The sequence below is a fragment of the Mauremys mutica genome, chromosome 1, assembly GCF_020497125.1.
Source record: "Mauremys mutica isolate MM-2020 ecotype Southern chromosome 1, ASM2049712v1, whole genome shotgun sequence".
NCBI classification, from domain to species: Eukaryota; Metazoa; Chordata; order Testudines; family Geoemydidae; genus Mauremys; species Mauremys mutica.
This window is the reverse complement of record NC_059072.1, coordinates 189,136,081-189,160,677: the sequence shown is the minus strand read 5'-3', so window position 1 is coordinate 189,160,677 and position 24,597 is coordinate 189,136,081. Positions and strand designations below refer to the sequence as shown.

Below are 24,597 nucleotides of genomic sequence, written 5' to 3'. Positions count from 1 at the left end.
AGGCACTCAGACATAAACTTGCAAAGACTTAGTTTATTGGGTGTTTTTTCTGTTTGTGAGTGCTAGCTATTCAGCATGGAAAGTAAGCAAGCACTTTTACGGTTCTTCAGAAACGAAAGTGATAGCTAGGAAAGAGAGATTTGTTCTAACTATTGTATATAATGTTTGGTTTAACTTAATATCTGAATTTATATTTAGATAAGCAGTTTACGTATAAACAAACTGTTCCCTCTCAATAAAATAAAGAAGCCACTTGTATTTTAAAACAAACTTTCAATACATGTAACTGTGCTTAGTACCTTTCCAAGGTAATAAGCATTTCCAGTGTCCACAGTAGCCCGTGTCAGCTTCCCCTCAACACTTTCTGGAAATGAGTTTTCATTTCCCTCATATTTCACAAAGGACCCAAGCTTTCTCTCTTGACTTGGTCTACTTTAAGGTCAGAGTTCTGTCTTCCCTGGGGAGTATTTGACAGCATTTTTTCTAAAACTGCCTGTACCAATTTCACACATCTTAAGCAAAACTAAACTTATTTGGCATGAGATTTAAAACAATAAGAAAACCAGAAAAAGATTGTAGAACATCAAATGTATGTAGATTAAATATTGCAGAAAGTACATATAGCTAGGGCTGACTTTTTAATAAACCATAAACCAGTTGGTTAGTATGGATGGAACATTATACCCATGCAGAGCCCCTAAAACTGAAATGAGATTCCAAACAACCGTAGAAGTTCATTTGTATAGATAACAACTGCATCCTTGGGCCTTAGTTAAGTAGAATTAAAAATGTAGTTTGTTTTCATCTAGCTGGTAGGTTGGGAACTTTCCAGTCTGTCATTAGGTTGTTTCCTGGATTGGTGTTAGGGTTTCGGTGCGTTTCTACTTCTGCTTTTCTGAGGCTGTTTTTAGGAGTTAAATGTTTATTAGCATGTTTGGACATTAGCTCAGATGGCAGTACATAATCACAAGGATATCTGTACTCAAATTTTAAATGTGTCATTCACAACCTTTTGTGAGTGAGCAGACGAGTTACTCTACCCCCCTCCCCAGTCACTGTTCTTGTTCATATTAAATGGCATTTTTGCTCATTTAAAAGAATTCCTTTGAACCACTAGAGATTTTAGCCTTTGAGTGAAATATAAATGCATGCTTTGTCTAAACTGTTGGTCAATATTTGTATTGAGTTAATACCATAAGCACTAAATCAGGCTCAGACCATTGACTAGGTCCTGTATAAATGCATATGAAGGCAAGGAGAGTTTTGCTATTGACTTCAGTGGAACCAGGATTTCATCCATGGTCACTCTCATGAAAAGCTTGCAGTCTAAATCAGTAGGGATCCACTTAGGTTTTGGGGTCTACCTGCTTTGAGCTCTTGGCAGGGTTGAGCCAAAATACAGAAGACACAGGAATATACACATAACATATGCAAAATATTACATTTGCAGCTTTGATTCTCCCTGTTTCTTGATACCTACCTATATAATTTATTTGAAGGGAGGAGGGTTATAAACCATAATTATTTAAAGAAAAACTTGGACTAAGTCACAGTTTAGCACAAGTATAGAAAAATTTTAAAGTATTGGTAAACTTCAAACATTATTTCCATTTGAATATAATCTTACATCATTTGTTCACCTGTCTTACACTTTGCTCAGTTTGTGTAGTCAGATTCACTTTCTAGTTCTTATGTGTTAATGTGCACTGTAAGGGAATCTTTGTATCCAAAACTCTTCTTTGGGGGAAAGAGGTGTATTTAGCTATATATAAACCATTTTTATTTTTAAAAAAATGGTTTTTTGCCAATTCTGAATTTTGTGTCTAAAGTAACTGATAGTGTCCCATAACACTTACTTCAAAATAGACATCTGATAACATTTAAAACCATGTAACTTGTTAGTTATGCTGAACAATGTCTGCGAAAACTATAAAAGGTCAATTCTGTTCATGTAGATCCTCACTGGGTGTTGAATGTCAACTCTTCTATGGCTTTAAAAAGAAGAAAAACCAACAGCTCAACCACACACAATTTAGTTGCTTTTTCACAACTACAGGAAACAGAAGATTTATGGATTGTACTAAGCTCAAAATGGATTTCCTGTGTCTAATTTCTAAGGGTTAGATTACTTAAGTAACGTCATGTGATTTCCTGGCTATCTCAGTTCTACAGATTTTCTCTCCCCTCCCCCCACCCTTCGCCCCCGCTTTATAACTCTGTGCTGGTTGTGGGGTAGGGAGGGAGACTAACTGAACTGTTTTCAGTATTGCCCATTAGCTAGCCTGGATCTTTTAACTTTAGCAGAAACCCTGCATGATCTGAGTTGCTTCCCATCCATCCAGACACATCCTCTGTAAACTAGTTTGGAGACTACTTTACTACTGAGCTCTGCTTTGCATCTCTGATGGATGCTCGTGGGAACCTTCTAATATCAGAAGCGTAAGACATGTGCATGTGCTTATTAAGAGATCAGATTTGGCAGTAAAGGTCTCTTCCAGCATTTTTCCTCCAGAAGTTGGATGTCTTTTTTTTTCTTCTTTTTTTTTTTTAAGACAAGCAATACAAAAATAGCTCAAGGTATGGTGTTCTGGTGTAATTCAAAAAAGCTTTTACTTCTTGCAAGCAAGGTAGTCCATTGTATGCTCCTATCACTTGATATGTTTTGGTGGAAGGGAAAATAACTGTTCGAGATGTACTAACTTAAAATCTCGTTAATGCAGAATTATTGAATACATTTGACAAGTCTATTATTGAACATCAAAAATGTCTTAAATAAAAGCTATACCATATTACATGATAAAATATAAAATTTGACAGCGTCAGATTGAAATTTGTTACTTAACCACAGGACGTGTGCAGTGAAAGTTTCCTTATCCACTCTTGCCAGTTTTTTTCCTCCTCCTCCAGAAGACTACATGTAGGGGTTTATCTAAAAGAATTTTATGCACTTTACTTATAACTTCACCACCAGCCCAGGAAAACCAGATATTGAGTAATGGCTGGCTTTTGGCCTCAACACATTAGTTCTTGTGTAAGCTACATGGGAATAGTTACTTTGATGTAGTTAAACCAATTTAACATACATTTCCAGTGTTATGTTTACACAGCACAGTGCTATATTCATTTAACTTCAGTATAAGTTGGTATCCCCTGGATGTCATAGCTAGGGCTAGATCTCCCAGGGAAGGCAGAAGCAGACCAGCTGTTAAGTGACTGAAGCATCTCGACAACTGTGGACAAGAAGGAGTGTCTAAAGCCACCTAATAGGCCAGGTAGGAAGGATTGGGTGCTCCAGGGTACTGGATTAATGGGATGGTAACACAGGTGTCGCAGCACTGTCCCAATGTATCCAGAAGACCATGGAATGCAGTTTGCCTCCTTCCTACACCTTTGTGGATAAGTAACCCCACCCCCAAATCCTGAATTAATGGAAGTTGGGGATAGGACACAGGCACCAGCACTATACCCAGATAGCAGAGTCTTATACTTCCTCCCCCGGCTCTTTAGATCTTAGGCCTGGTCTACACACTAAACTGCATCTGTTTAATACTCTTGGGGGCATTCTGCACCAAAAAATTAAAAATTCTGTGCACAATATTTTAAAATTCTGCGAGTTTTATTTGTCAATAAATAAATGCGGAGGCTCCAGCATGGCAGTGGGGAGCTGGCTGCATGATGGTGTGAGATCACCCTGCAGCCTGCCCACCACCCACCCCGGGACACAGACTGGGCCTGCCCCAGAAACACCCTGGGGCAGGGACCCCCCCACCGATCTGCCCCTCTGTGCCAGGTGTACCATGTGTGGGGCAGGCAGGCTCAGCCAGGCAGGATCCAAGTATGAAGGGGGGGATCCAGGTGGAAGTGAGAAGGTTCTGTGTGGGACAATCAGTGCAGGCAGCTCAGTGGGGGGGGGTCTAGGTAGGGGGTTCTGAATGCACAGAGGCTCATTTGGGGGGGGTGGCAGGGACAGTGGGACTCTGCAGGGGGTTGCAGGTGAAGTTTGGGGCTCAGCAGAGGGGTCTGGGTGTGGGGGAGTCTGGATGTTGGGGAAATGGAGCTTGGTGGGGGGTCTGGGTGCAGCTAGTTGGGGGGGTCAGTGGCATGGGGTCTGGATGTGGGGGATGAGGGTGGTGCAGGGGAGGTGGGGATCATCAGTGTGGGGGTTTAAGTGCAGAGAACTCATGGGGGGGGGGGGTCTGGGTGCAGGGGTTGGGGATCTGGAGGCAGGGGGGCTAGGTGCAGGGGGGCTCCAGATGCAGGGGTTGAGTTCGGTGGGGTGGGGTTTGGGTATGGAGGGCTACGGTGGGTTTTGGGTGTATGGGGTAAGGCTTGGTGGGGGGGTGTTTGGGTCTGGGAAGCCCAGGTGCATAGGGGTTGGGCAGATGAGGGAGTAGCTCCACACACAGCGACCCCCTTTCCCCACAGCTGAAGAGCGATGGCGCAGGAAGCAGGGGAGGAACCTGAAACGATATACCTGCGCTGCTAAGGAGTGGTGCATGACTGCTCTTGCAGCTTCCCTTTGCTTCCCTGTCAGAAAGTCATTTTTCTGCGGGGGGACATGAATTCTTCACTCAGGCAGTGGTGCAGAATTCCCCCAGGAGTATTAAAGTTTAATTAACAAGATGCTTTCAAACAGACTCTGTTAACACTTTAAGTGTGTGGACATCTTTAAATGGATTTGTAACTGAATTATCACTTTTAATTTACTCCTGTAAATTTAATTTTTCAGTGGAGGTGAGTGCCAAACTTACTAACCTTATGGTAAACATTTTAATTAAGAAACATTGCAATACAGACCTTCATTAACTGGATTAGTGAGCTTTATAGCATTCATGTATCTGAAAAGTGCATTTTATGACTAAAAAGTTCCTTCCTTTCCAGCTACTGATGAAATAAATTGATGTTCACAGTAGTAAAAGCAATTAGAACTGAGAAGTCCTATTAGACGCTTGCTGGGATCTGAAGGTAATGGCAGTAGCTTATTCTGTTACATTAATTTAAATTGATAGGGTGGAAAGACCAAAGTGTCTTAACAGCTACCTAATGAAGTAAAATGCAACAGAAGTTAAGCAAAGCAGGCTGCTGATCACTGAAACTTGGTCATGTAGGCATGTGAAATAGTCTTGGTGTTCAAAAGCACCCTGTTGTGTGTTAAGCATTTGCACCTGTTGAGTGGATTTAATCTTACATCCTTTGAATTTGGGATGACCCCCTCTAGGTGAAGTGATCAAAACACCTGCAAACATGGCTGAGAGCTCTTTTTGTTTAAGCAGCAAAGAGTCCTGTGGCACCTTATAGACTAACAGACGTTTTGGAGCATGAGCTTTCGTGGGTGAATATCCACTTCGTCGGATGCAAGTATTCACCCATGAAAGCTCATGCTCCAAAACGTCAGTCTATAAGGTGCCACAGGACTCTTTGCTGCTTTTACAGATCCAGAGTAACACGGCTACCCCTCTGATAGTTTTTTTGTTTAGATTATCACCAAGTTTAATCATCACAGGGGCTTGTGATCTGTTACTGCCTAGGTTTTAAGTTGTCAGCCATTTTTGGCTGTTTTTAAATGTACAACTTAATGAATTATACCTGTGATAGCATGGGGTTTGGCTACTAGTATTCTCTGTGTTAATTGCTACAGCATTCCTTCCTTCCCAGAAAACTGGAGAAAGGGCAAATAGGCAAGTGTATACATATACCCGTAAAAGCAACTACTGATGGATACCTGACCACTAAAGACTAGACTAGCCAAGTCATGCTGGGGGCACAAGTGCAGCAGGCTAGCATGTAAGAATTTTGAGGCACAAGGACCAGTATTTTAAACAGTAAAATAAAGAAACCCTGGGACAAGGTTAGCCAGGGAAGCTCTGGTTAAAAAGTTGGCTAGTGAATATTGCATCATTGCAAGATAAACTTATGCTGTAATTTACCATAACCTTGATGAGCCTTGCTTTGCTTGCTTATTTGTCCCTTTCCATAGAGTGGAGGAAGAACTAATTTAATTGCTACCTGGACCGAATACCTGTTTTCTTGATAAAACTGACTAAGCTGCTTGGTCCATGACATTCTTCAGTTTGCAAAAAGTTTTTGATGAAATACCAGTAAAAGGAAAAAATAAATCTTGAGGATCTGTGGAGTGTGTGTTTCCAAGAGTGGCATTCCAGTTGCTGTATAAAGCAGATGGCCAGTGGTTTTGGACTACAATATCTATTGCACGGAGAGTACTTTTTTCTGTAGGCCTGATTCTGGATGAGTGTCTGTTGTTAGCCGGCAATTGTAAGTTCCGAGTTTTCAGTCGAAAATGCCAAAGAACATCAGTTCTAGACCTTAGACAGAGATGCTGTGAAGGAAAGCACAACTTATCACTTAACTGATTTAAAAGTTAGTTAGAAACTGTTGCACCAAAATCATATAGTAAGATTGGGAGTGTGGATGTGTGAAATCTTGGAATGCAAAGCATTTATGTAGCTTAAAGGTGACCTCAAATGATTTGTGCACCTTTTTTTCCTTTGCTGCTTTGTTGTATAAAGACTACTTCAAATTCCAAATTAAAAAAAAATGTTTTTAAATGACATAAGAAATTTAAATTTTGGCTGTCTGTCTTTTTCATAGACAACGTTGTGCTTGCAAAAAACAAACAGTTCTGTAATTTATTACAGAAATAAACGATCATATGGTTTAAAATTATGTGGTTGCACAACTGGCATAGTGCAGGACACATTCTGAATTCTTCTCTTTAATTTCTGCTTATATAACAATTGTCTGAAGCTCACAATTTCTAATATCATACTCTGACACAGAATAGATACGTTTGGTCAGTGTGATAGTTATTTTAAGTCCAGAGCAAGAAAATCAATAATGCATAAAATTGTATTTGTTAGAATAATAAAGTTATCAGCCTAGAAGGTTGTTGCAATAGCCTGACTGAATTGACTATATAAAATGATGGGACTAGGGTTGTTCTCATGCTTGTGTGCACTCTCTGGCCTAATATTGAAGCTGTTCCAGAGGGTAAATACTGTGGGCGGGGGGAAGCAAGCATGAGACTCTGTAGCCTAGTGGCTTGAACACTCACTTGGAAACCGGGAGACCCAGGAACCAGTTCCTCTGCTCCAGTGAATTTTTTAATGGTATATCTACTGTGGAACCGCTTCAGCAGGGGAGACTGAAGGAGACCCATCTCAGACTATCCCATAGCCCAGTAACAAGGGCACTGACCTGAGAGATGGCAGAGCCCTGTTCAAATCCCTTTTCTCCCTCAGGCAGAGGCGGGTTTTGAACCAGGGGTGTCTCACGTTCCAGGCAAATAACTTTTACCACATTGGTTAGGTTAGTGTGTGAGAGAAGTCCTCCTCCTTTACCCCAGCTTCTTACAAAAACAACTTAATGCTAAAGCAGGGTTTGCAGCTGAGAATTTGAAGTGGATAGAGGCACTTCCCTGCAGCCTGGACATAGGCACCTCTCTCTGAGACAGGCCAAGGGCTTAGTGCACACACTTAGCTTGGGATCTCCTATTGGGCAATTTAAGTGGGGAACCACCTAGTGTGCTGACTTGTATGAATCCCATTCTAATGCACCTATCTGTCCCTCTTCATTGTATACGTAGCATAGTTGACAAACTCAGGCTTTGTAAATCCCAGACCCCTGAAAGTTAGGCGAGTGACCATGCCTAAACTACTTGATGAATAGGGCCCTACCAAATTCACAGTCCATTTTGATCAAAAAGTCATAGGATTTTAAAAATAATAAATTTCATGATTTTGGCTATTTAAATCTGAAACTTCATGGTGGTGTAATTGTAGGGGTCCTGACAGGAAAAAGGAGTTGTTGAAGGGTTTCAAGATTATTGTAGCGGGGTTGCAGTACTGCTGGCGGCGGTGCTGCCTTCAGAGCTGGGTGGCCGCAGAGCAGCGGCTGTTGGCCAGGAGCCCAGCTCTGAAGGCAGAGCCGCTGCCAGCAGCAGTGCAGAAGTAAGTATGGCATTGTGTGGTATTGTCACCCTTACTTCTGCACTGCTGCTGGCAGAGTGCTGCCTTCAGAGCTGGGCACCCGGCCAACAGCTGCCGCTCTCCGGCTGCCCAGCTCTGAAGGCAACACAGAAGTAAGGGTGGCAATACTGCAACCCTCCTAAAATAACCTTGCAATCCCCCAGCAAACCCGTATTTGGGTCAGGACACTCAGTTTGAGAAATGCTGGCTTCCCTCATGAAATCTGTGTAGTACACCTCTACCTCAATATAACGCTGTCCTCAGGAGCCAAAAAATCTTACTGCATTATAGGTGAAACCGCGTTATATTGAACTTGATTTGTTCCGCCGGAGTGCACCACCCTGCCCACCTGGAGCGCTGCTTTACTGCATTATATCCAAATTCATGTTATTTCGAGTGGCATTATAACGGGGTAGAGGTGTGTATGGTAAAAGCCCACAAAAGACCAGATCTCATGGGCTGTGACGCATTTCTCTTAGTGCGACCCCCCCCCATAAATTAAAAAACACGTGTGTTTTTTTTTTATTTTTATTTAACACCATTATAAATGCTGGAGGCAAAGTGGGGTTTGGGGAGGAGGTTGACAGCTTGTGACTCCCCATGTAATAACTTTGCGATCCCCTGAGGGGTCCTGACCCCCAGTTTGATGACCCCTGAGGTACAGCATTGTCTCTACACCCCACTCCCCCCCACACACACACCCCATATCTCTCTCTCTGTCTTTTGGGAAAGAAAATAGCATATGCCCTGGCTTTTTCTGAATGAAGGATTCTGTCCCTGTTTGCAGCAGATGTTTGACTGTTCTCATGTTAGCCCTCTTGTGAGGATTTCTGGAGGTCATGGACATAAGTTTGTCACTTAAATATTTGAGCAGTTTTAAGGAATAGCTTTTTCTGGACAGTGTCCAAATCCGTTTATGCAACCTAGTCTGTGGCCATCTGTGAGCAAATTGATGGAGTCTGCTGCCTAATCTGGAATATTTTGTGTGAGATGGAGTCTCACTAACTACTTTGCAGGACTGATGTCCTTCTCAAAAATCCTATGGTTAGTCTGTGTCTGGCAGACTTTTTTCAGCCTTGGTGTGGACCACATGATGTTATTTTGTTTTTAAAGTATTATCTAAATAGATTTGGGACATCAAGGTGTGGGTTTAAAATTCCTTTCCTCCATCCTCCCCATCCCCCAAACAACCATAGTTAAGAAACTAACTTTGTGGGGAAGGCGACAGGAAATTCATCCTCTATCAACTAATGACTTTCTTGTTTTGCATGGAGGAAACAAATGAGTATATTGTAAGTATTGGCATAACTCTTTAAACTGATCATTCCATATTACAGTCACCATGTATGGGTACTAGGCAAAAACTTAATCACGTAGAGAGATTGTATACTGAAACTTGCATTTATTCTGAACTTAATGATAAAACATTTTCTGTCTTCCCTCCCCATTTTCTTGCACAAGACCTTCAGGGCATCCTTAGTTACTGCTGCATTGGACGTTTTTTGTCCAGCCAACAAAAGGAACAGACTTCATTGTGCATTCTGCTTCCTATCCAAATCATTAGTAGCTTCTTTTCTGTGTAGCACTGTTGGCCAAAGAGAGAGTCTAAAAATACAGTAACTTGTATAATACTTTCCTTAAAGAAATGAGAGACTCGATGTTTTTATAAGCATAAAATAACATCAGCATTTCATGCTGAAAAGAGGCGGGGAGGGAGGTTTGATTTTTTTCGATACATCTCAAAAAACCGTGGCAGCTTTTAAGCAATGTATTCACTGTAACTTTGACTTACAGATCTTTTTATTCCCCAATGGCTTAAAGATCTAATGGCTTGCAGCAAAGGCTTGTTGCCTCTTGAGTTAAGCAGATTTGCTATATTTAAGTTATATTAGAAAGCCCTGAAAAGAAAAATGGTTTGCCTTTCTCTAGTTTAGTTACTCTATAGTCTTCTAGTGTAAACCAGAGCTCAGAAAAAAAAACCCTGTCTTCTGCCACATACTAGCCAATGGTAGATATGAAACATGGAGGGTGGAAAGATGTCAGTGAAGAGTTGAGGCAGTATCTTGGTGAGAAGCCCAACCTGTAGCTGCTGGATAAGGATCTGTCCTTGGACCTTACTTGGAAGGTCAGTCTTTCCTGTATCTGGCTAGTAGTGTCTTTTTAACCTATGTAGCTCCTGGAAGGTGAGAAATTTTGTTTCTCCTCCACCAGACCCTTCTGGCTGCTGAAAAGGGAGAGAAGGTCTCCACTGCTCATCTTTCTCCCTCACTTTCTGTTCTTTTGGTTCCTCTCTCCTCATAAACTGTTTCAGCACTACATGCTTTCTTAAGCCACAGTGTGAAACTGACACTCTTTAAGTTTCACTGCTGTCCACAGAGTTCAAAATCAGAAATGAAACTAACTTGAGTCTTGTTAATTTAATTCTGCTGCAGCTTGGGAATCTCTAAGTGGCAATAAAGAGACTAAGGGTGAAGCCAGTGCATAGTTGTACACTAGCTTCATGTTTGGAAGGTTATCTTTGAAACTGTAAGGGCTAGAAACTTAGTTTTGAGTAAAAGCTTGGATTCTGCAGAAGTTGATGTAGAGCACTCAGCCTTTCCACTCACCAAAGATGAACAGGTAATGAGCTTTCTCAAGCCTTGTGGTAAAAACTATTTAAAGAAGAGTTTTGTGTAGCTCAAAAGCATGTCTCTTTCCCCAACAGAAGCTCATCCAATAACTGATATTACATCACTCACTTTCTCTCCAAAACAAAAACAGTAAGTCTAATACTCTGATACTTAAGTGTTGATGCAGCATATATTTATAGCCTTTTTGTGCTCATTGAAGCCTCAGTTGTCTTCAATCCACTTACATGGAAAACTGCCAACACATTTTGTATGAGAGTCCTGAAAACAATATATAGAACCACAAATTTAACTTCTAAAATGTAAGCATTTTCTTTCTAAGTATTAACGATATTATGGAATAACACACAATTTACATAGTCAATGTCATTTCTGTCTTTACAGGGGTACCAAAGTCCAATCTTCTACACACAAGATCATTAAGGGGGCACAGAGACTGCTTTGAAAAATTCCATTTAATAGCAAATCAGGACTGCCCTCGGTCAAAACTCTCCAAAAGTACCTATGCAGAAGTAAAAAGTATCTTGAGCAAAAAAATTAACAGGATTATACAGTATGCACAAAACAAAGATTTGGATTCTGATTCAGACAGCACAAAAACTTCTCAACACCAGCTTTTTAACTTCAGACATCAGACAGACAGAAAACTGCTTCCACAATTTGACTCCCAAGTACCCAGGTACTCTGCAAAATGGATAGATGGAAGTTCTGGGAGTATCTCAAAGTGTTCACAAAGTATTTTGGAACAAAAAGAATCTACTGATTTCAGACTTGATATGTTGCAAGAAACAGGAGCTACATTCTGTTGCAAGAGTGTTTTATGGTCTAGTTGCAACCAAGCACCGAAGACAGAAAAAGCTAAAAGTGATTCAGATGCCAATGCCCAAAGACAACATCCCCGATACAGCAGGGACGAATGTAAGTAGAGGGGGAATTAGGTGGGTACACTTCTACTTCTCACTATGGTCTGTATATTCTGTAAAACTATCTGTAGTCTCTTAACAGTTGCATTCTCCCACATACCAGCTATAAGTGTCTAACCTACTGAAACAGTTATTTTATGTCTATAAAAACTAGTTTTCAGGAGTCTACACAACCAAGTGAATCTTTGTGATGTGTTCACTTTATATTTCCATGCTAGTCTTAACCCAACCATCACATATCATGTGTCTCCTAAACTCATGTGAGAAGAGTTTTGCTTATCCTTCATGTTTCAGACATGACAATGACGCACAATCCTGCCAGTGGAGGTTATTAGCAGATTACTGACAGTGACTTTTTCTCATTATTGTTCCTAAAATATGTAATTCAGAGACCAAACTGCCTTGAATGGTAGAATGAATTTGTGGAAACGAGTGAAAACTTTACATAGAAATCAAAATAATGTGCAAAGTAAAATAGTTGAGATTACACTCTAAGTATCCCACAGTACTTAATTATGTACTGGTAACGATTATAGGTATATACTGAAGCCCTTATGCACTAAAGCTTTCAAACACCCTTGGACTTTGGAACCGGTCTTATTCAAAGGCATATTGACTAGGAGAGTGAAGTTAACTCCCAGCATAACTCTCATATGCATGGGAAGTAATCTGCTTGTGTGAATTTACCTTCTATATAGCAGTTTTTCTCAAACTGGGGTCGTCCGCTGCAGGCCAATGGGGGCAGCTGGAAGCTGCGCCAGTAAGTCCCTCAGCCCATGCCGCTTCCAGCAGCCCCCACTGGCCTGGAGCAGTGAACTGCAGCTCCCACTGGCCGCGATCGGCCGGACCTGCCGACAGGGCATGTAAACAAACCGGCCCAGCCCACCAGGGGCTTTCCCTACACATGCAGTGACCCCAGTTTGAGAAACACTGCTATGTAGTATAACACTACACTGTGGCCAGTAGTGGAAAAGAGTATTTAATTGGGGAAGGAAGGCACTTTATTTAAAAGGGGTCTCTGACTAAAGCCTTTTAATCAACTGCAGTATAATTCTTGTCATCCTTGTAGTGTAGAGAAATGCTAATTTGTGCTTCTGATTGATCTAGTCAAATCAGAGGTGAACAGCAAGAACTCTATGGCTGTAGTATTCTGGTCGAGTGGTACATACACAGTGTGACCACACAATATAATATGAATGCCTCAGGTTTTCTCTCTTGATGGTGCTCATATACTATGCAATATCAGCAGATGATATAATTCAGGTGCCTAAATAAGGTTGTTAATGTTGGCATATTGCTCAGTATCACTTCAGGTTTGTGTAACTATATAGAAATCTTCCATTGCATTGATGTGGAAGAAACCTGAGCATTCTCGCTTTCTAGCAGAAGAGGGCTTTTTGAATGGCTGCTTATAGGACAGGGAGAGAAATGATGAGTCCAGAATGGTCAGGTGAAAGCTTTGTGTAGCTTTAAGTTAATGCTTATAGCTCGGGTGCTGTGTTTGTCATGTAGATCATGGAAGTAAGACAGTGTGGGTGACCCCATTTCTTGCCATAGGGTGTTGTGAAGGCCAGTACTATAATGGGGTTCAAAAGGGAGCTAGATAGATTCATGGAGGATAGGTCCATCAATGGCTATTAGCCAGGATGGGGTGACACGGCATGGATTACTTGATGATAACCTGTCTGTTCATTCCCTTTGGGGCACCTGCCATTGGCCACTGTCGAAGGACAGGATACTACTGGGCTTGATGGACCTTTGGTCTGACGCAGTATGGACGTTCTTATGACTAAATAAGTCATGGATAGGTCACCAGCCATGAATTTTTGTTTGTTGCTCGTGACCTGTCCATGACTTTTATTAAAAATATCCACTACTAAATCATAGACTTACTTATGGTGAATGTAGGTCATTGCTGCCATCTAACACTTGTTACTGCTAATTGTCCTTTCCACATCCATTTAAACAATCTGAAGTGTCTGAAAGTATGCTTGGGAATGAACTGAAGAAAATGCCCTTTGAAAAATGGAATTTTGCTTCCTAAAAATGAGTCTTATTTTTCACTGACTCTGTGATCTAATCAGGATTGATTTTTTTTCCCCATGTCACTTGAATTCTAAAATTAAGATGTATGGAGAATTGTTCCTGTCTATGCTGCCATAGGTGACTATGCTGACCCTGAAGGCAGTACAAGCATAGGAAAACAAAAAGAAGGAAGGGATAGTTGAGGCCCCTAATGCATGGAAGGCTGGATATAGATCCCTCTGATATCTATTGATGCTGCTGCTTCAGCCTAAATAGAACATATTTGGGGGCGGATTCACTGGGAAGCAGTACAAGGCATGATTTTCCCAGTCAGAGTACTGCTTCCATTGAGAACAAGGCGCAGTATTTGGTCCGTGAGATAATTTGGAGGTTCTGCCTGTACCACTTCTGAATTGCAGATTTTATGAAATTGCAGCATGAGTTTAATGTCATGGTAAAAGTGTGTGTGTGTGTGTGTGTGTACACCTATCTTCATCATGGGTTAACATGAGGGGAAGCTGTTACAGGGTGAACAAGAGGATGGATCCTGCTTGCCTGATGCAACACAGTTGATTACCCTTCCTGTCCCTTCCCCCAATGGAAGAGTGAGCCAGAGAGGGACATTGCACTTGGGACATTCTGGTGTTTTCTGAGTGATCTGTATTCCTTGCTTTCTCTCTTCAGGAAAGAGCAGTGATGCTAGAATCAGTGCAAGCCTGTCTACTAGTATGTGTTAAGCTTTCATAATCACCACATTGCCCCTGAGAGAGTTGAACTGTAAACCAGAAACTTCACACCTTTTGCGTGGGTTGTGGGATGGGGCATATCTAAACAACAGAATCTGAAGCATCAGTACTATGCCCAGAGGGACTAGGCAGCTGGATAGCAGGTTCCAACACTCAGAGTAGGTACCAAGTTCGTCTATGTCCTGAGAGGGTGCCTCCAGACCCTGAGATTGGGGCAGTGGCTGGATTCTGTTCCAGCTTTGGGAGCTGGAAACACCGCCAGGTTCCAAAGTGTCAGAAGTTTGGATTGCCCGTTAGCTGGAAGGGGATGCTCGCTAGGATCTGATATACTGACTGCCCTTGTGAGGACTAATGAAATAGTGGGGAAGGTTTTTGGCTCTTGGGAAGGTGTGGTGAAAGAAGAGATTAGCTAAGTGTGTGGAAGAGAACTGAAGAAACAAAAGGGAGAGGACAGAGGTAGAATTCAAAATGGAAGGAGGGGACACAGATAAGTGTCTTCATATCGAGGTCTGGCTGTAAGGAGAGATGGTATCTGTTTCTTTGGGCTACTGCTCTCCAAGAAATCCAAACAAAACCTTCCCCTTAAAACTGAAAGTATTCTTCACAGTATTAAATATGAATAAATTAAGCACCATGCTCATGAAGTTCTGAATTTCAGACATGGATTCCAGTATATAATCCTAACTGTTGCAGTGTGTCATATTGCTGATATCTAATGAAGCAACAAATCTCAAAGCAGGCAATAATCGATTTGACCTACCTGTTTTTTGGAATCCTGATTCACTTAATACCAAATTGACAATTTACAGCAAATAAGGAATTATGTAAAGCTTGACCTGGCCTGTGAGTTAGTCTGGCTGAAGTTAGTCATCCTGAGACTTACATGTCTGACCTCTTACTGTTGAAACAAAACCAAAGGTATGAAGCAGTTCTTGTGTTACAAATAGCTTACTTCCTGATGGCTCTGTGTAGCAGGAGGCTTAAAAGGGCTTTAAACTGTAAGAAAATTAATACTAAAAGATCTAATTTTCCATTTGCAACAAAATTTCCATACTCAAAGGGCTTGGCTACACTTACAAATTTGCAGCGCTGCAGCAGGGTGTGAAAACACACCCTCTCCAGCGCTGCAAATTGCGGCGCTGCAAAGCGCCAGTGTGGTCAAAGCCCCAGCGCTGGGAGCGCGGCTCCCAGCGCTGTACGTTATTCCCCACAGGGAGGTGGAGTACGGAGAGCGCTGGGAGAGCTCTCTCCCAGCGCTGGCGCTTTGACTACACTTAGCGCTTCAAAGCGCTGCGCTTTGAAGCGTAAGTGTAGCTAAAGCCAAAATTTACTGTTGGTTTGTAAGTCACCAGTTGTTTTGAGGTTGCATGTTGATTGTGTCACATTAGTAGATATTAACGTAATTAAATCTAAACATTTTGTTAAAAAAAAAAATGCTGTCTGTCAAAATTGAAGTATGCTGTTCTCAGAGCATCACCTGCCCTTATAGTAGCAATATAGCTCAGTCTGTCAGCACTCCTACTACAGATTTCTTTTTTTGTGGATTTATAAATGCTGGTTGCTTGGCCAGTATGTTTGTTTTGACTATTATTTCCGATATGGATTACATTAGAATACTGTCACTCTCAACTAACTTTTCTCCTAGTTTTTTCTGCAGTATGATATGTTTGTTATGGGCATTACTGGGCTGTTACAGACGGGGCTCGAAAATGTTAACAAAACTTACCAGCCATTGGACTCCAGCTGCTAGCATAGAGGGTAGAGACAAAAATGGGGAGGTGTGAGAGAGGTTGTTGAAATACCACTAGCAAGGTCCATGTGAGAAGCCTGTTACCAGCTACTGGGAAAGAGTTAGATTTCTACAACATTGCTGTACCTGGAGTCTATTTAGGGACTCTTGTCTGCTTCTGGCTAGTAGGTTTCTTAAAATTATTCCTGGGGAAATTCTGTGCCTAAAAATTCTACACACAATGTTTTAAAATTCTGAATATTTTATTTGTCAAAATAACACAATATAATAACAGTCAGTTTCACTTATTTTGGTAGTTTATTTCAAAATACCTGTCAGCAAGTATGTCAATAACAATACAGAAGACCAAAAAGATTCAAGAAATTTTTTGACAAATAGATTTCTTACTAGGCATATTACTCAAAGCTGTTAATTCATTTAAACTACAATACAGAAAAATACTTCCCACAGTGCAAAGACTTGGGGGATTCAGGGGTAACAGAGGAGCTGAAAGAGAGGGAAGTAATTGCTGGGAAGGAGCCAAAGAGTGAACCTGGAGGAGTGGGGGTTGGGTGTAGATGGGAGAAGTATAGAACAGGTTTTTTTGCAGGGGAGGGAGGATTTAGGGAGCCTCCCCCATGCAGACCTATTTGACCCCCTAGCCTCTTCCATTTAGTCAGGCACATCTGACCCTGTCCCTGTTTGTCTCTGCACCCCCCACCCCTGTTCAGCTTCTGGCTCAATGTCACCCCATTATCTCCATGGTCCCCTCCCACCATTAGCCCTTCTAAACCCCAGTCTGTGTGCCACACACACACCAGCAACCCTGTGTGCCCTGCTCTGTCCCCTCTATATCCCGTGCCTCCTCACTTGGCCTTGTGGGCAGGGCACTGTGAAGAAGACAGTAACTAAAAATGGGGCAAGAAAAAATCTTCTTATGATGCATCACAGTCGTCTTCTCAGGCAAATTAAATTCAGCCAAGGTTGATTTTCACTTTGACTTTACTTCAAACAAGTGCCAGAATTTTTTTTTTTATTTTTATTTTTTAAATGGGTGCAGTGTGGTGGTAAGTCTGCAGTAAGCAACTCTGGTGCTGCTGCTATGCAGCACCCTATGGGCATCTGTGCTAATGACAAGGTTTGTCACTTTCACTCTGCTGCCTCTGAAATCTGAGCAGCAGCAGACCCTACCCAGCCTGCCCTGCACTTGTGACAACATAACACTTTCCTGTGAGATTTTTTTTTTTTCTTTTCAGACAGATACTAAGCTTTGGCCTCGCTCTCCTTCCATTGACTTCAGTTGAAGCAGAGTTTGGCACCCCTGAGCACTTTTGAAAACCCTTCCCTTTATTTGTAATGCTCTCTCCCTGAGGACAGTCAAGCTGCATAGGGAAGAAGAGACATGGAAAAAAATAATCATGGAACTGGTAGTTGAAAAGCAAGCTGGGTAGATAATAGGAAACTGACAGCCTTCTGGCACTTCAGAGGGCTCTAAGGTGGTACAGGGTTTGTCTTAGGTGCTTGTGAGAAAGAAATACATGACTTTGTTCTGAGTTCCTGAAGGTTTGAAAAATGTTGCCATTGGGCTATTTGTGTACATCATAGGCCAGCGTGGCTTTCTACCTTGAAGAAATCATGGCCAGAGGCAGTTTCTGCAGGGTCACAAACTTCATAGCACTTCCTATTCATGCTCACCATCTAATTGTGGAGGCCCCTAAAAATATGAAAATTATGTTTTTCTAAGTGTGTGTGTGTGGGGGGGGGTTAATGTGATCATGTAGTTTTAAAACTGCATATCCACTCTTGCAGCTTTAATTCTGGCACTTCATAACATTGAATGTTTGACTCTTCAGCTTTTAACATTGAACTAAGTGGTTTTGTACGAAATAGATGTTTGTCTTAATAGTGCAATTATGCTAGAAAAATCTCAAATGACAAATTGCTGCTAATCAACATTAATACAGCTATTATCATTAAAGGGTACAAATAAAAAATCTTGAGGATTGGGAAAGTTCATAGATGCTTTTTTGTTATCCCTGGTTTTGGTGATGGATTTTGTTCATGTTGCAGTGAATATGATGACTCCTGAAGAGGTAGAGCAACTGAATGAAAAACTCCTCAAGCAAATCCAGGGTGAGAGATCATTTTTAAATACTTATTGATTTTTTTTATAGTGCACAAAATGTCATTTGAACTGAAACTCTACATTTGCTTAACTGATAAAGTTTTGAAATCTACATAAGCTTGAATTCCAGAGCAGAGAAAGGAAAGACACTTCTACATTTTATAATGTACTTACCCCTTGATAAAAGGTTACAGCTCCTAGAAGATGTGCTACTTCAGTTGCTCGTCAGGTATTTGTGCAAAGAGTTTAAACTATATTTTAAACTAACAAGCTCATCTAGCTTAACTTTAAGTAAAATTACAAATACATTAAATGGGGTTATTTAACAAATGCAAGTGTTTAGATGTTAACATCTACTGGGGTGTTGTGTACCAAGGAGTATTGTAGCTAAAAATATTTTAATGTTTTCCCAGTTCACATGCTCTCCATTGTGCACCTGTAAAATATCACACTGCATATTCCAAAACCAAGTTTAACATTACATTTTCAGGTAATGGCTTTTTAATCTGACTGTCCCTTAAAGTAAGCTATTAACCTTCTTACAGATGTTTTTGAAGAGTTGACTCGGGAAGTGCAAGAAAAGGATTCTTTGGCCTCAGAACTCAACGTCCGCCACATTGCTATTGAGCAGCTGCTTAAGAACTGTTCCAAATTACCATGTCTACAGGTGGGAAAAGCAGGAATGAAATCAAATGTCCCCATATAAATGGGATGAGGATCTTACTAGTATTAACTTTCCTTAACAGTTCCATTAAATAAAGCTGCACAGACTTCTAAGAGCTTTTGGGGAAATGATGAACAAAATTTTTCTTCAAACTTAAATAAAACAATTTGTATGCAACAGCTTTTGGAGTCTAACAAATGCAAGTGTTTCGATGTTAAAATCTACTGTTTTTGTTCACTCTGGACATAGTTTTTCATGCACAATTGGCAATGTCCCCTGAAGCCGGTGTCATGTCTTACTGATACAGAAATATTTGTTCAATAACAAAGAATGACCAAGAGAGCTTTACAAGGAGAGCAGTATTCATGAAATTCCTTATTTATTATGAGCAATATTTTATTATTGAAATTTTATACTGAACAAAAGTTACTATTTTAGGTACTTTTTCAAATCTCTTTATAAAATGTTTGAATAATTCTGTGTAACATTTATGCCTTGTGTATGGTTATCTTTCATGATGCAGATGTTTGAAAAAAACACCCTGTTTTCTAAAGACAAATTTATTTCCCATTAAACAAATTGTGATGGTGTATCACTTTTTAGCAACTTTATAATCCAAGAAGGTGATTTCATCAGGCATGGATTGTATTTTCTGGCAGAATAAACTTAAGCACAGCACCTCTTTTTTGAAATTCCATATTATGGTTTTAGTGTATGGAGTTGATTTTGTATGTGTGAAATATTTTTCAATGCTTAATAAAAGTATATGGCTTCAAAGAAACTAAATAAACCTAAAATACCTCATTAACTGTCTCAATACTAGTGTTTTAAATAGACTAGGAATTTAAGAGATTTGGTTGTAGTATAGCTGTGTATCTTAAGCCTGGTAAAGAGGAACTAGTGCTGGGAGCACCAATAATACTGTGCTTACCACTATTAAAAAGGCACAGTCTCACTCTTTACCTAAATGTTACATATTAGATCCTTTCTTCTGAGACATGTAAACATGGAGTGGTTTGTTTTGTTTTTTGCAGTAGCAACAGAATGAGCAAAAGTTACTAGTAAAGACTGTTCCCAGAGCTGAAATAAATGAAACTGATGCACACATACTGAAGATGGCATGGTGCTGGCTTTCATAGTCAGAAGTAATCTACGTGGGGGGAGGAGAGAGGTGGGAGAAAATACTTGTCAGAACAAACTCGAGGGCAGTATTGTTTTCTAGGGTTTGAATACTAATGTGACTGTCACATATAGTTCAGATTTTGCAGTTGTTCCTTTCTGACAGGTGAAAGCCTCTGAACACCACACATTAGGAACTTATGAATTGTTTAGTGTCACTGGGGTATTTTGTGATTGAAGGGAGGAAGATCTGTAATATCACATGGCTTGCATACAAAATGAGGCCTAGAAGTACAGTGGTGCATTAGCTAATCCATGAGTATCTAAAACTATCAGAGACTATGGCTTCTCTATAGACAAGACCACCTTTAAACCTCCTTAAGGTAATATCGAGAATTATAAATATAAATAGGATGTTGAGCAAGGGGATTTTTTGGTAGTGTATTGATAAAGGTCTCTGGTTATTTTCCCCTTTTAGAGCAGACTAAATTCAACAGTTTAGCCTATGCTTTCATCTAAATCAAAGCAGTAGTTTTGCTGTTAGATTTTTATGTAGACCAGGGATTGGCAACCTTCGGCCCACGGCTCATCAGGGTAAGCCCCCTGGTGGCCTGGGCCAGTTTGTTTACCTGCCGTGTTAGCTCCCAGTGGCCGCAGTTCACCACTCCAGGCCAATGGGATGGCGAACCGCAGCCATTGGGAGCCCCAATCGGCCGAACCTGCGGATGCAGCAGGTAAACAAACCCTGCTGAGCTGTGTGCCAAAGGTTGCTGATCCCTGATGTAGACTGATCAGTCTGAAATATTTCACTAGCAAGATGGAGAAGATATAAGAGGAGTTAATAACCACTATGAAAGTAGGCTGTTGCTCCTTCTGAGATGTATGTGCTACTTGTGTACTTGAGAGATAGAAAAGTTGTCTGCTTGAGAAGCCAAGCAGCTTTTTAATCTGCAGTCTAACATATAGCCCAGTTTGTGGGTTGTTAATAGGTGAAGGATACCCACACCTGCCCAAAACTTAACTCTAGTTGCCCTCTTTGTTCCTCTCTCACACTTAGTACCCTTGTTGATGCTGTAAGCGGTTATCCTTAACAGCGCTAACCAGTTGTGGCCTCCCCATCCTATTCACAGAAGGTGGAGGAGAGCTCTAGCCTCTATTTAGAATGTCTATACAGGTTGAGTTGACATAGCTGAGGGCAAGCTCTTAGTCTAGCTACCTTAGATCCCAGCTCAGTGAAGCTGTGGCTATGTGAGCTGTACAAGCCAACCTGGAACCCTGTGTAAGGGCTTGCAGGGCAAGCCTACACTAAGGCAACTTCACTGCTGGGACCTAAGCTAGCTCGGCTGTGTCAGTTCAAGCTGCAATCACACCGTGCCATTGCATATCTGTACTCTAAAGGGCTAAGTGTTGCAACACCTAATTTGTATTCACAAACCCAGAGATGGGTGCACAGGTTCCCTATACAATAGGTGGGGAGACATAGGTGCCTGAGAATGAGATCCACAAAAGCCAGAGCAGGAAGTCATCTACAATAGCCAACAGCAGGCAGTGCTAAGAGGGGTATGTCCTAAGCTCTGTCCCTCATTAGGACTTAAGTGCTTGGGATTCACAGCCCTGAACCCTTTCCTGCAAGAAAAGTGGCAAAACAACCTTAACTTTATCCAAAATGCCAGGGAGTGGGAAGAAAGAGGCCTCCCCCATAACCTTTAACCCAGGAGTTAGGGTAGTCTCCAGAAATGTAGGAGACTCAATTCTCTCATCTGTCTCCCACTTCTCAGATGAGTGGTGTTAGGCTACAGGGATATTGTCACTTTAAATATGCAGAGGGTCAGAGTATGAAAGAAAACTACTTGATAGTCTGATGGTTAGGGAAGTCACCTGCAAAACCAGGTGAATGTAGGAGCTGAACCTCTCCCTGCTCGGGCTCATACAGAGGCATGGGAACTCAACATCTCACTCCTGATCAATACCACCTTTGTGGATTTCACCAATGGCTCATCAACCACAGTACTATAGAAAATAGCTAACAAGCTCTCCCTAAGAAACAAATAGACTAAGGCTATGGCATAGAACCCACTCTTGACAAAATCCTGGTAGAAAGGAGAGATCAAACTGTATTTTACCTTAAACAAGATGATTGGAGTCCAGGGAGTAAGGGTAAGTAACTTCCTCCTATAGAAGCTGAAACTAAAAATCCACAGATAACATACACTTACTATATAATAATGCTCAAAAATACAAACAACAATGGAGGACAATAATTCCATATTTTTTATTCAGAATTATACAAAGCAGATGCCCTTCTCCACACAACACACAGCCCATATGGAAGCCTTTAATGAATTCCTTGATGAGGCTGTGTATCTTGCCCACCCATCAACAGTATAAGTTACTGGCTCATTTCACTGATAAATAGTGATGCAAAGATTCTTGCTGCAGGTTGTTATACCTAAACCAGGACAGCTTTATTAAATCAATCCAACTGCAATATCATACCACTCAGAGGAACATCTGGTAGCATACTTGCTAGGTCCTAGAGCAGGGGTTGGCAACCTTTCAGAAGTGGTGTGCCAAGTCTTCATTTATTTACTCTACTTTAAGGTTTCGCATGCCAGTAATTTATTTTAACATTTTTAGATGGTCTCTTTCTATAAGTCTATAATATATAACTAAACTATTGCTGTATGTAAAGTAAATAAGGTTTTTAAAATGTTTAAGAAGTGCCATTTAAAATTAAATTAAAATGCAGAGCCCCCCGGACCGGTGCTCAGGACCCGGGCAGTGTGAGTGCCACTGAAAATCACCTCGCGTGGTGCCTTTGGCACCTGTGCCATAGGTTACCTACCCCTGTCCTAGAGCCTCAAAGGTATTTAGGCACTGAATGCCCATTGATTTCAATGGGAGTTAGGTGCCTTACTATCTTTGAGCATGTGGGCCTAGCTGCTGAAATAGTCTTCAGCAGAGTTGCTTTGGATGAGCTTGTTAATGTAGTAAAACTAAATGGAATGCAGTATAATATATAGCTAATTAACAGGACAAAAACCACTATCCAACTACACTGCAAATATTCAAATCCATCATCTGCTCCGCTCAGAATTCAACTTGGAAGTACTTTCACTTTCTGAAGTACCAGGCCTTCTCAAACTTAGTAGAGTATTATACTGTTTATTTCCTCTAGGTGGGCAGCTATGCTGTATGCCGTTCTAATGAACCCTGCCCAAGAGCTAATACAGATGTCATGAACCAAAAAAAAGGACTGGCAATACGTTTCACACAAACACACCCTATGGTGGAATAGAGCAATATGAGAGGTTAAAGAAATGAACTTCGACCAACAATTATGTCTCACTCACTAATAAAAATTATCTTTAGACTGCAGTGGTCACCCCCAAAACACTTTACAAAAATCAAAGCGGCCCCCACTGATCCATGTTGGCTCTCGGCAGAGAGGGAAGCAAAAAAGGACACACACACACATATATTTTGGTCAGGTATTCGATGCTTCTGGACTGGTACAGGTCATAGTTCAATGCAACTGCACCTGTAGTTGCCTGCAAGGGCACCCATTCTATGCTCTTATTGCATAAAATTGAGATGAGACCATATTGTTTCTCCCCAAAGGGAAATTCTTAAACATATAAAATTTGTGCTTAGAAAGTGTCACAGACGGTCATCAAAATTAGATCACTGTAAGAACCAAACATGTCAGTTTCATCAAAACTAGAAGTAATTTTTATTTAATTACATTTTTAAAAATTCCAGTTTCTGTTCATTGCTTGTGGGTTGTATATGCTTCTATTCACTCCATGTTGCACCAATAATGCATTTGTCTTAGTAAAGTCTTACAAAATCAACATTTAAGAAGCTGCGACTATCATTATTCAAATGTACACATATTTAACAGTTAAAAATCTAAGTGAGAGCTGAAAGAGGGACTAATGGTGTGTGGCCAGAAGTTGCCAGGTCTTCCAGGCAGATTAAATTCACTGCAGTTCAAAATGAAGATGCTGCTTTGTTTTGTACTGCAGCAGCCCAGAGATGGATCCCATTGTGGTAGGTGCGCCACACACAGTAAGTAGACGACAGTTTCATTGATTTTACCTTCTTGTAATTCATCACCACAGTGCTGAATCCAGCAAGGACTAGAAAGAAGCCATGAGCCTATATAGCATGTTGTATAGCTTGCATGCTTATTTGCAGGTCTGGTCTGTCTTAGGGTAGGTCTATACTTACCTGCCGGGTCAACGCGTAGAGTTCGACTTCTCGGAGTTCGAACTGTCGCGTCTAATCTAGACGCGATAGTTCGAACTCCGAACGCGCTACCATCGACTCCGGAACTCCACCACCGCAAACAGCGGTGGCGGAGTCGACGGGGGAGCCGCGGATTTCGATGTAGACCAGGCCTTAATCTCATGTTTTGTAATCCTGTTTTCCCCATTACCAAAAACAATTAGATTCATATGAAAGCACTGCTGTATTCACACTCTACATATTATTGTAATAATGCTTGTGCAAGGTATGCCTTGTGACGTATCCTTCAAAAACTACCACCACACTGATCATTAATATTCTTGTGTAATGTATGTATGAAATGCATATTAAGAGTTATGAACATAATTTCCATTTATAAGTAAAATGTGTTTCTCAAAGACAA

General features: G+C 41.0%; 1 protein-coding gene across 6 annotated transcripts in view; it reads left to right on the top strand.

The window, feature by feature from the left end:
• The window catches only part of C1H21orf91 (chromosome 1 C21orf91 homolog), a 36,574-nt gene extending 17,571 nt beyond the window's left edge, over positions 1-19,003 (top strand). For all 6 annotated transcript variants that reach the window (XM_045002403.1, XM_045002400.1, XM_045002399.1 and 3 more), the window contains 3 exons: positions 10,997-11,530; positions 18,106-18,168; positions 18,706-19,003. In XM_045002403.1, coding sequence (XP_044858338.1) covers positions 10,997-11,530; positions 18,106-18,168; positions 18,706-18,866 — 758 coding nt within the window. In that variant the 3' untranslated portion in view covers positions 18,867-19,003. The remainder of the gene's footprint in view (positions 1-10,996; positions 11,531-18,105; positions 18,169-18,705) is intronic.
• Positions 19,004-24,597: the final 5,594 nt, after the last annotated feature.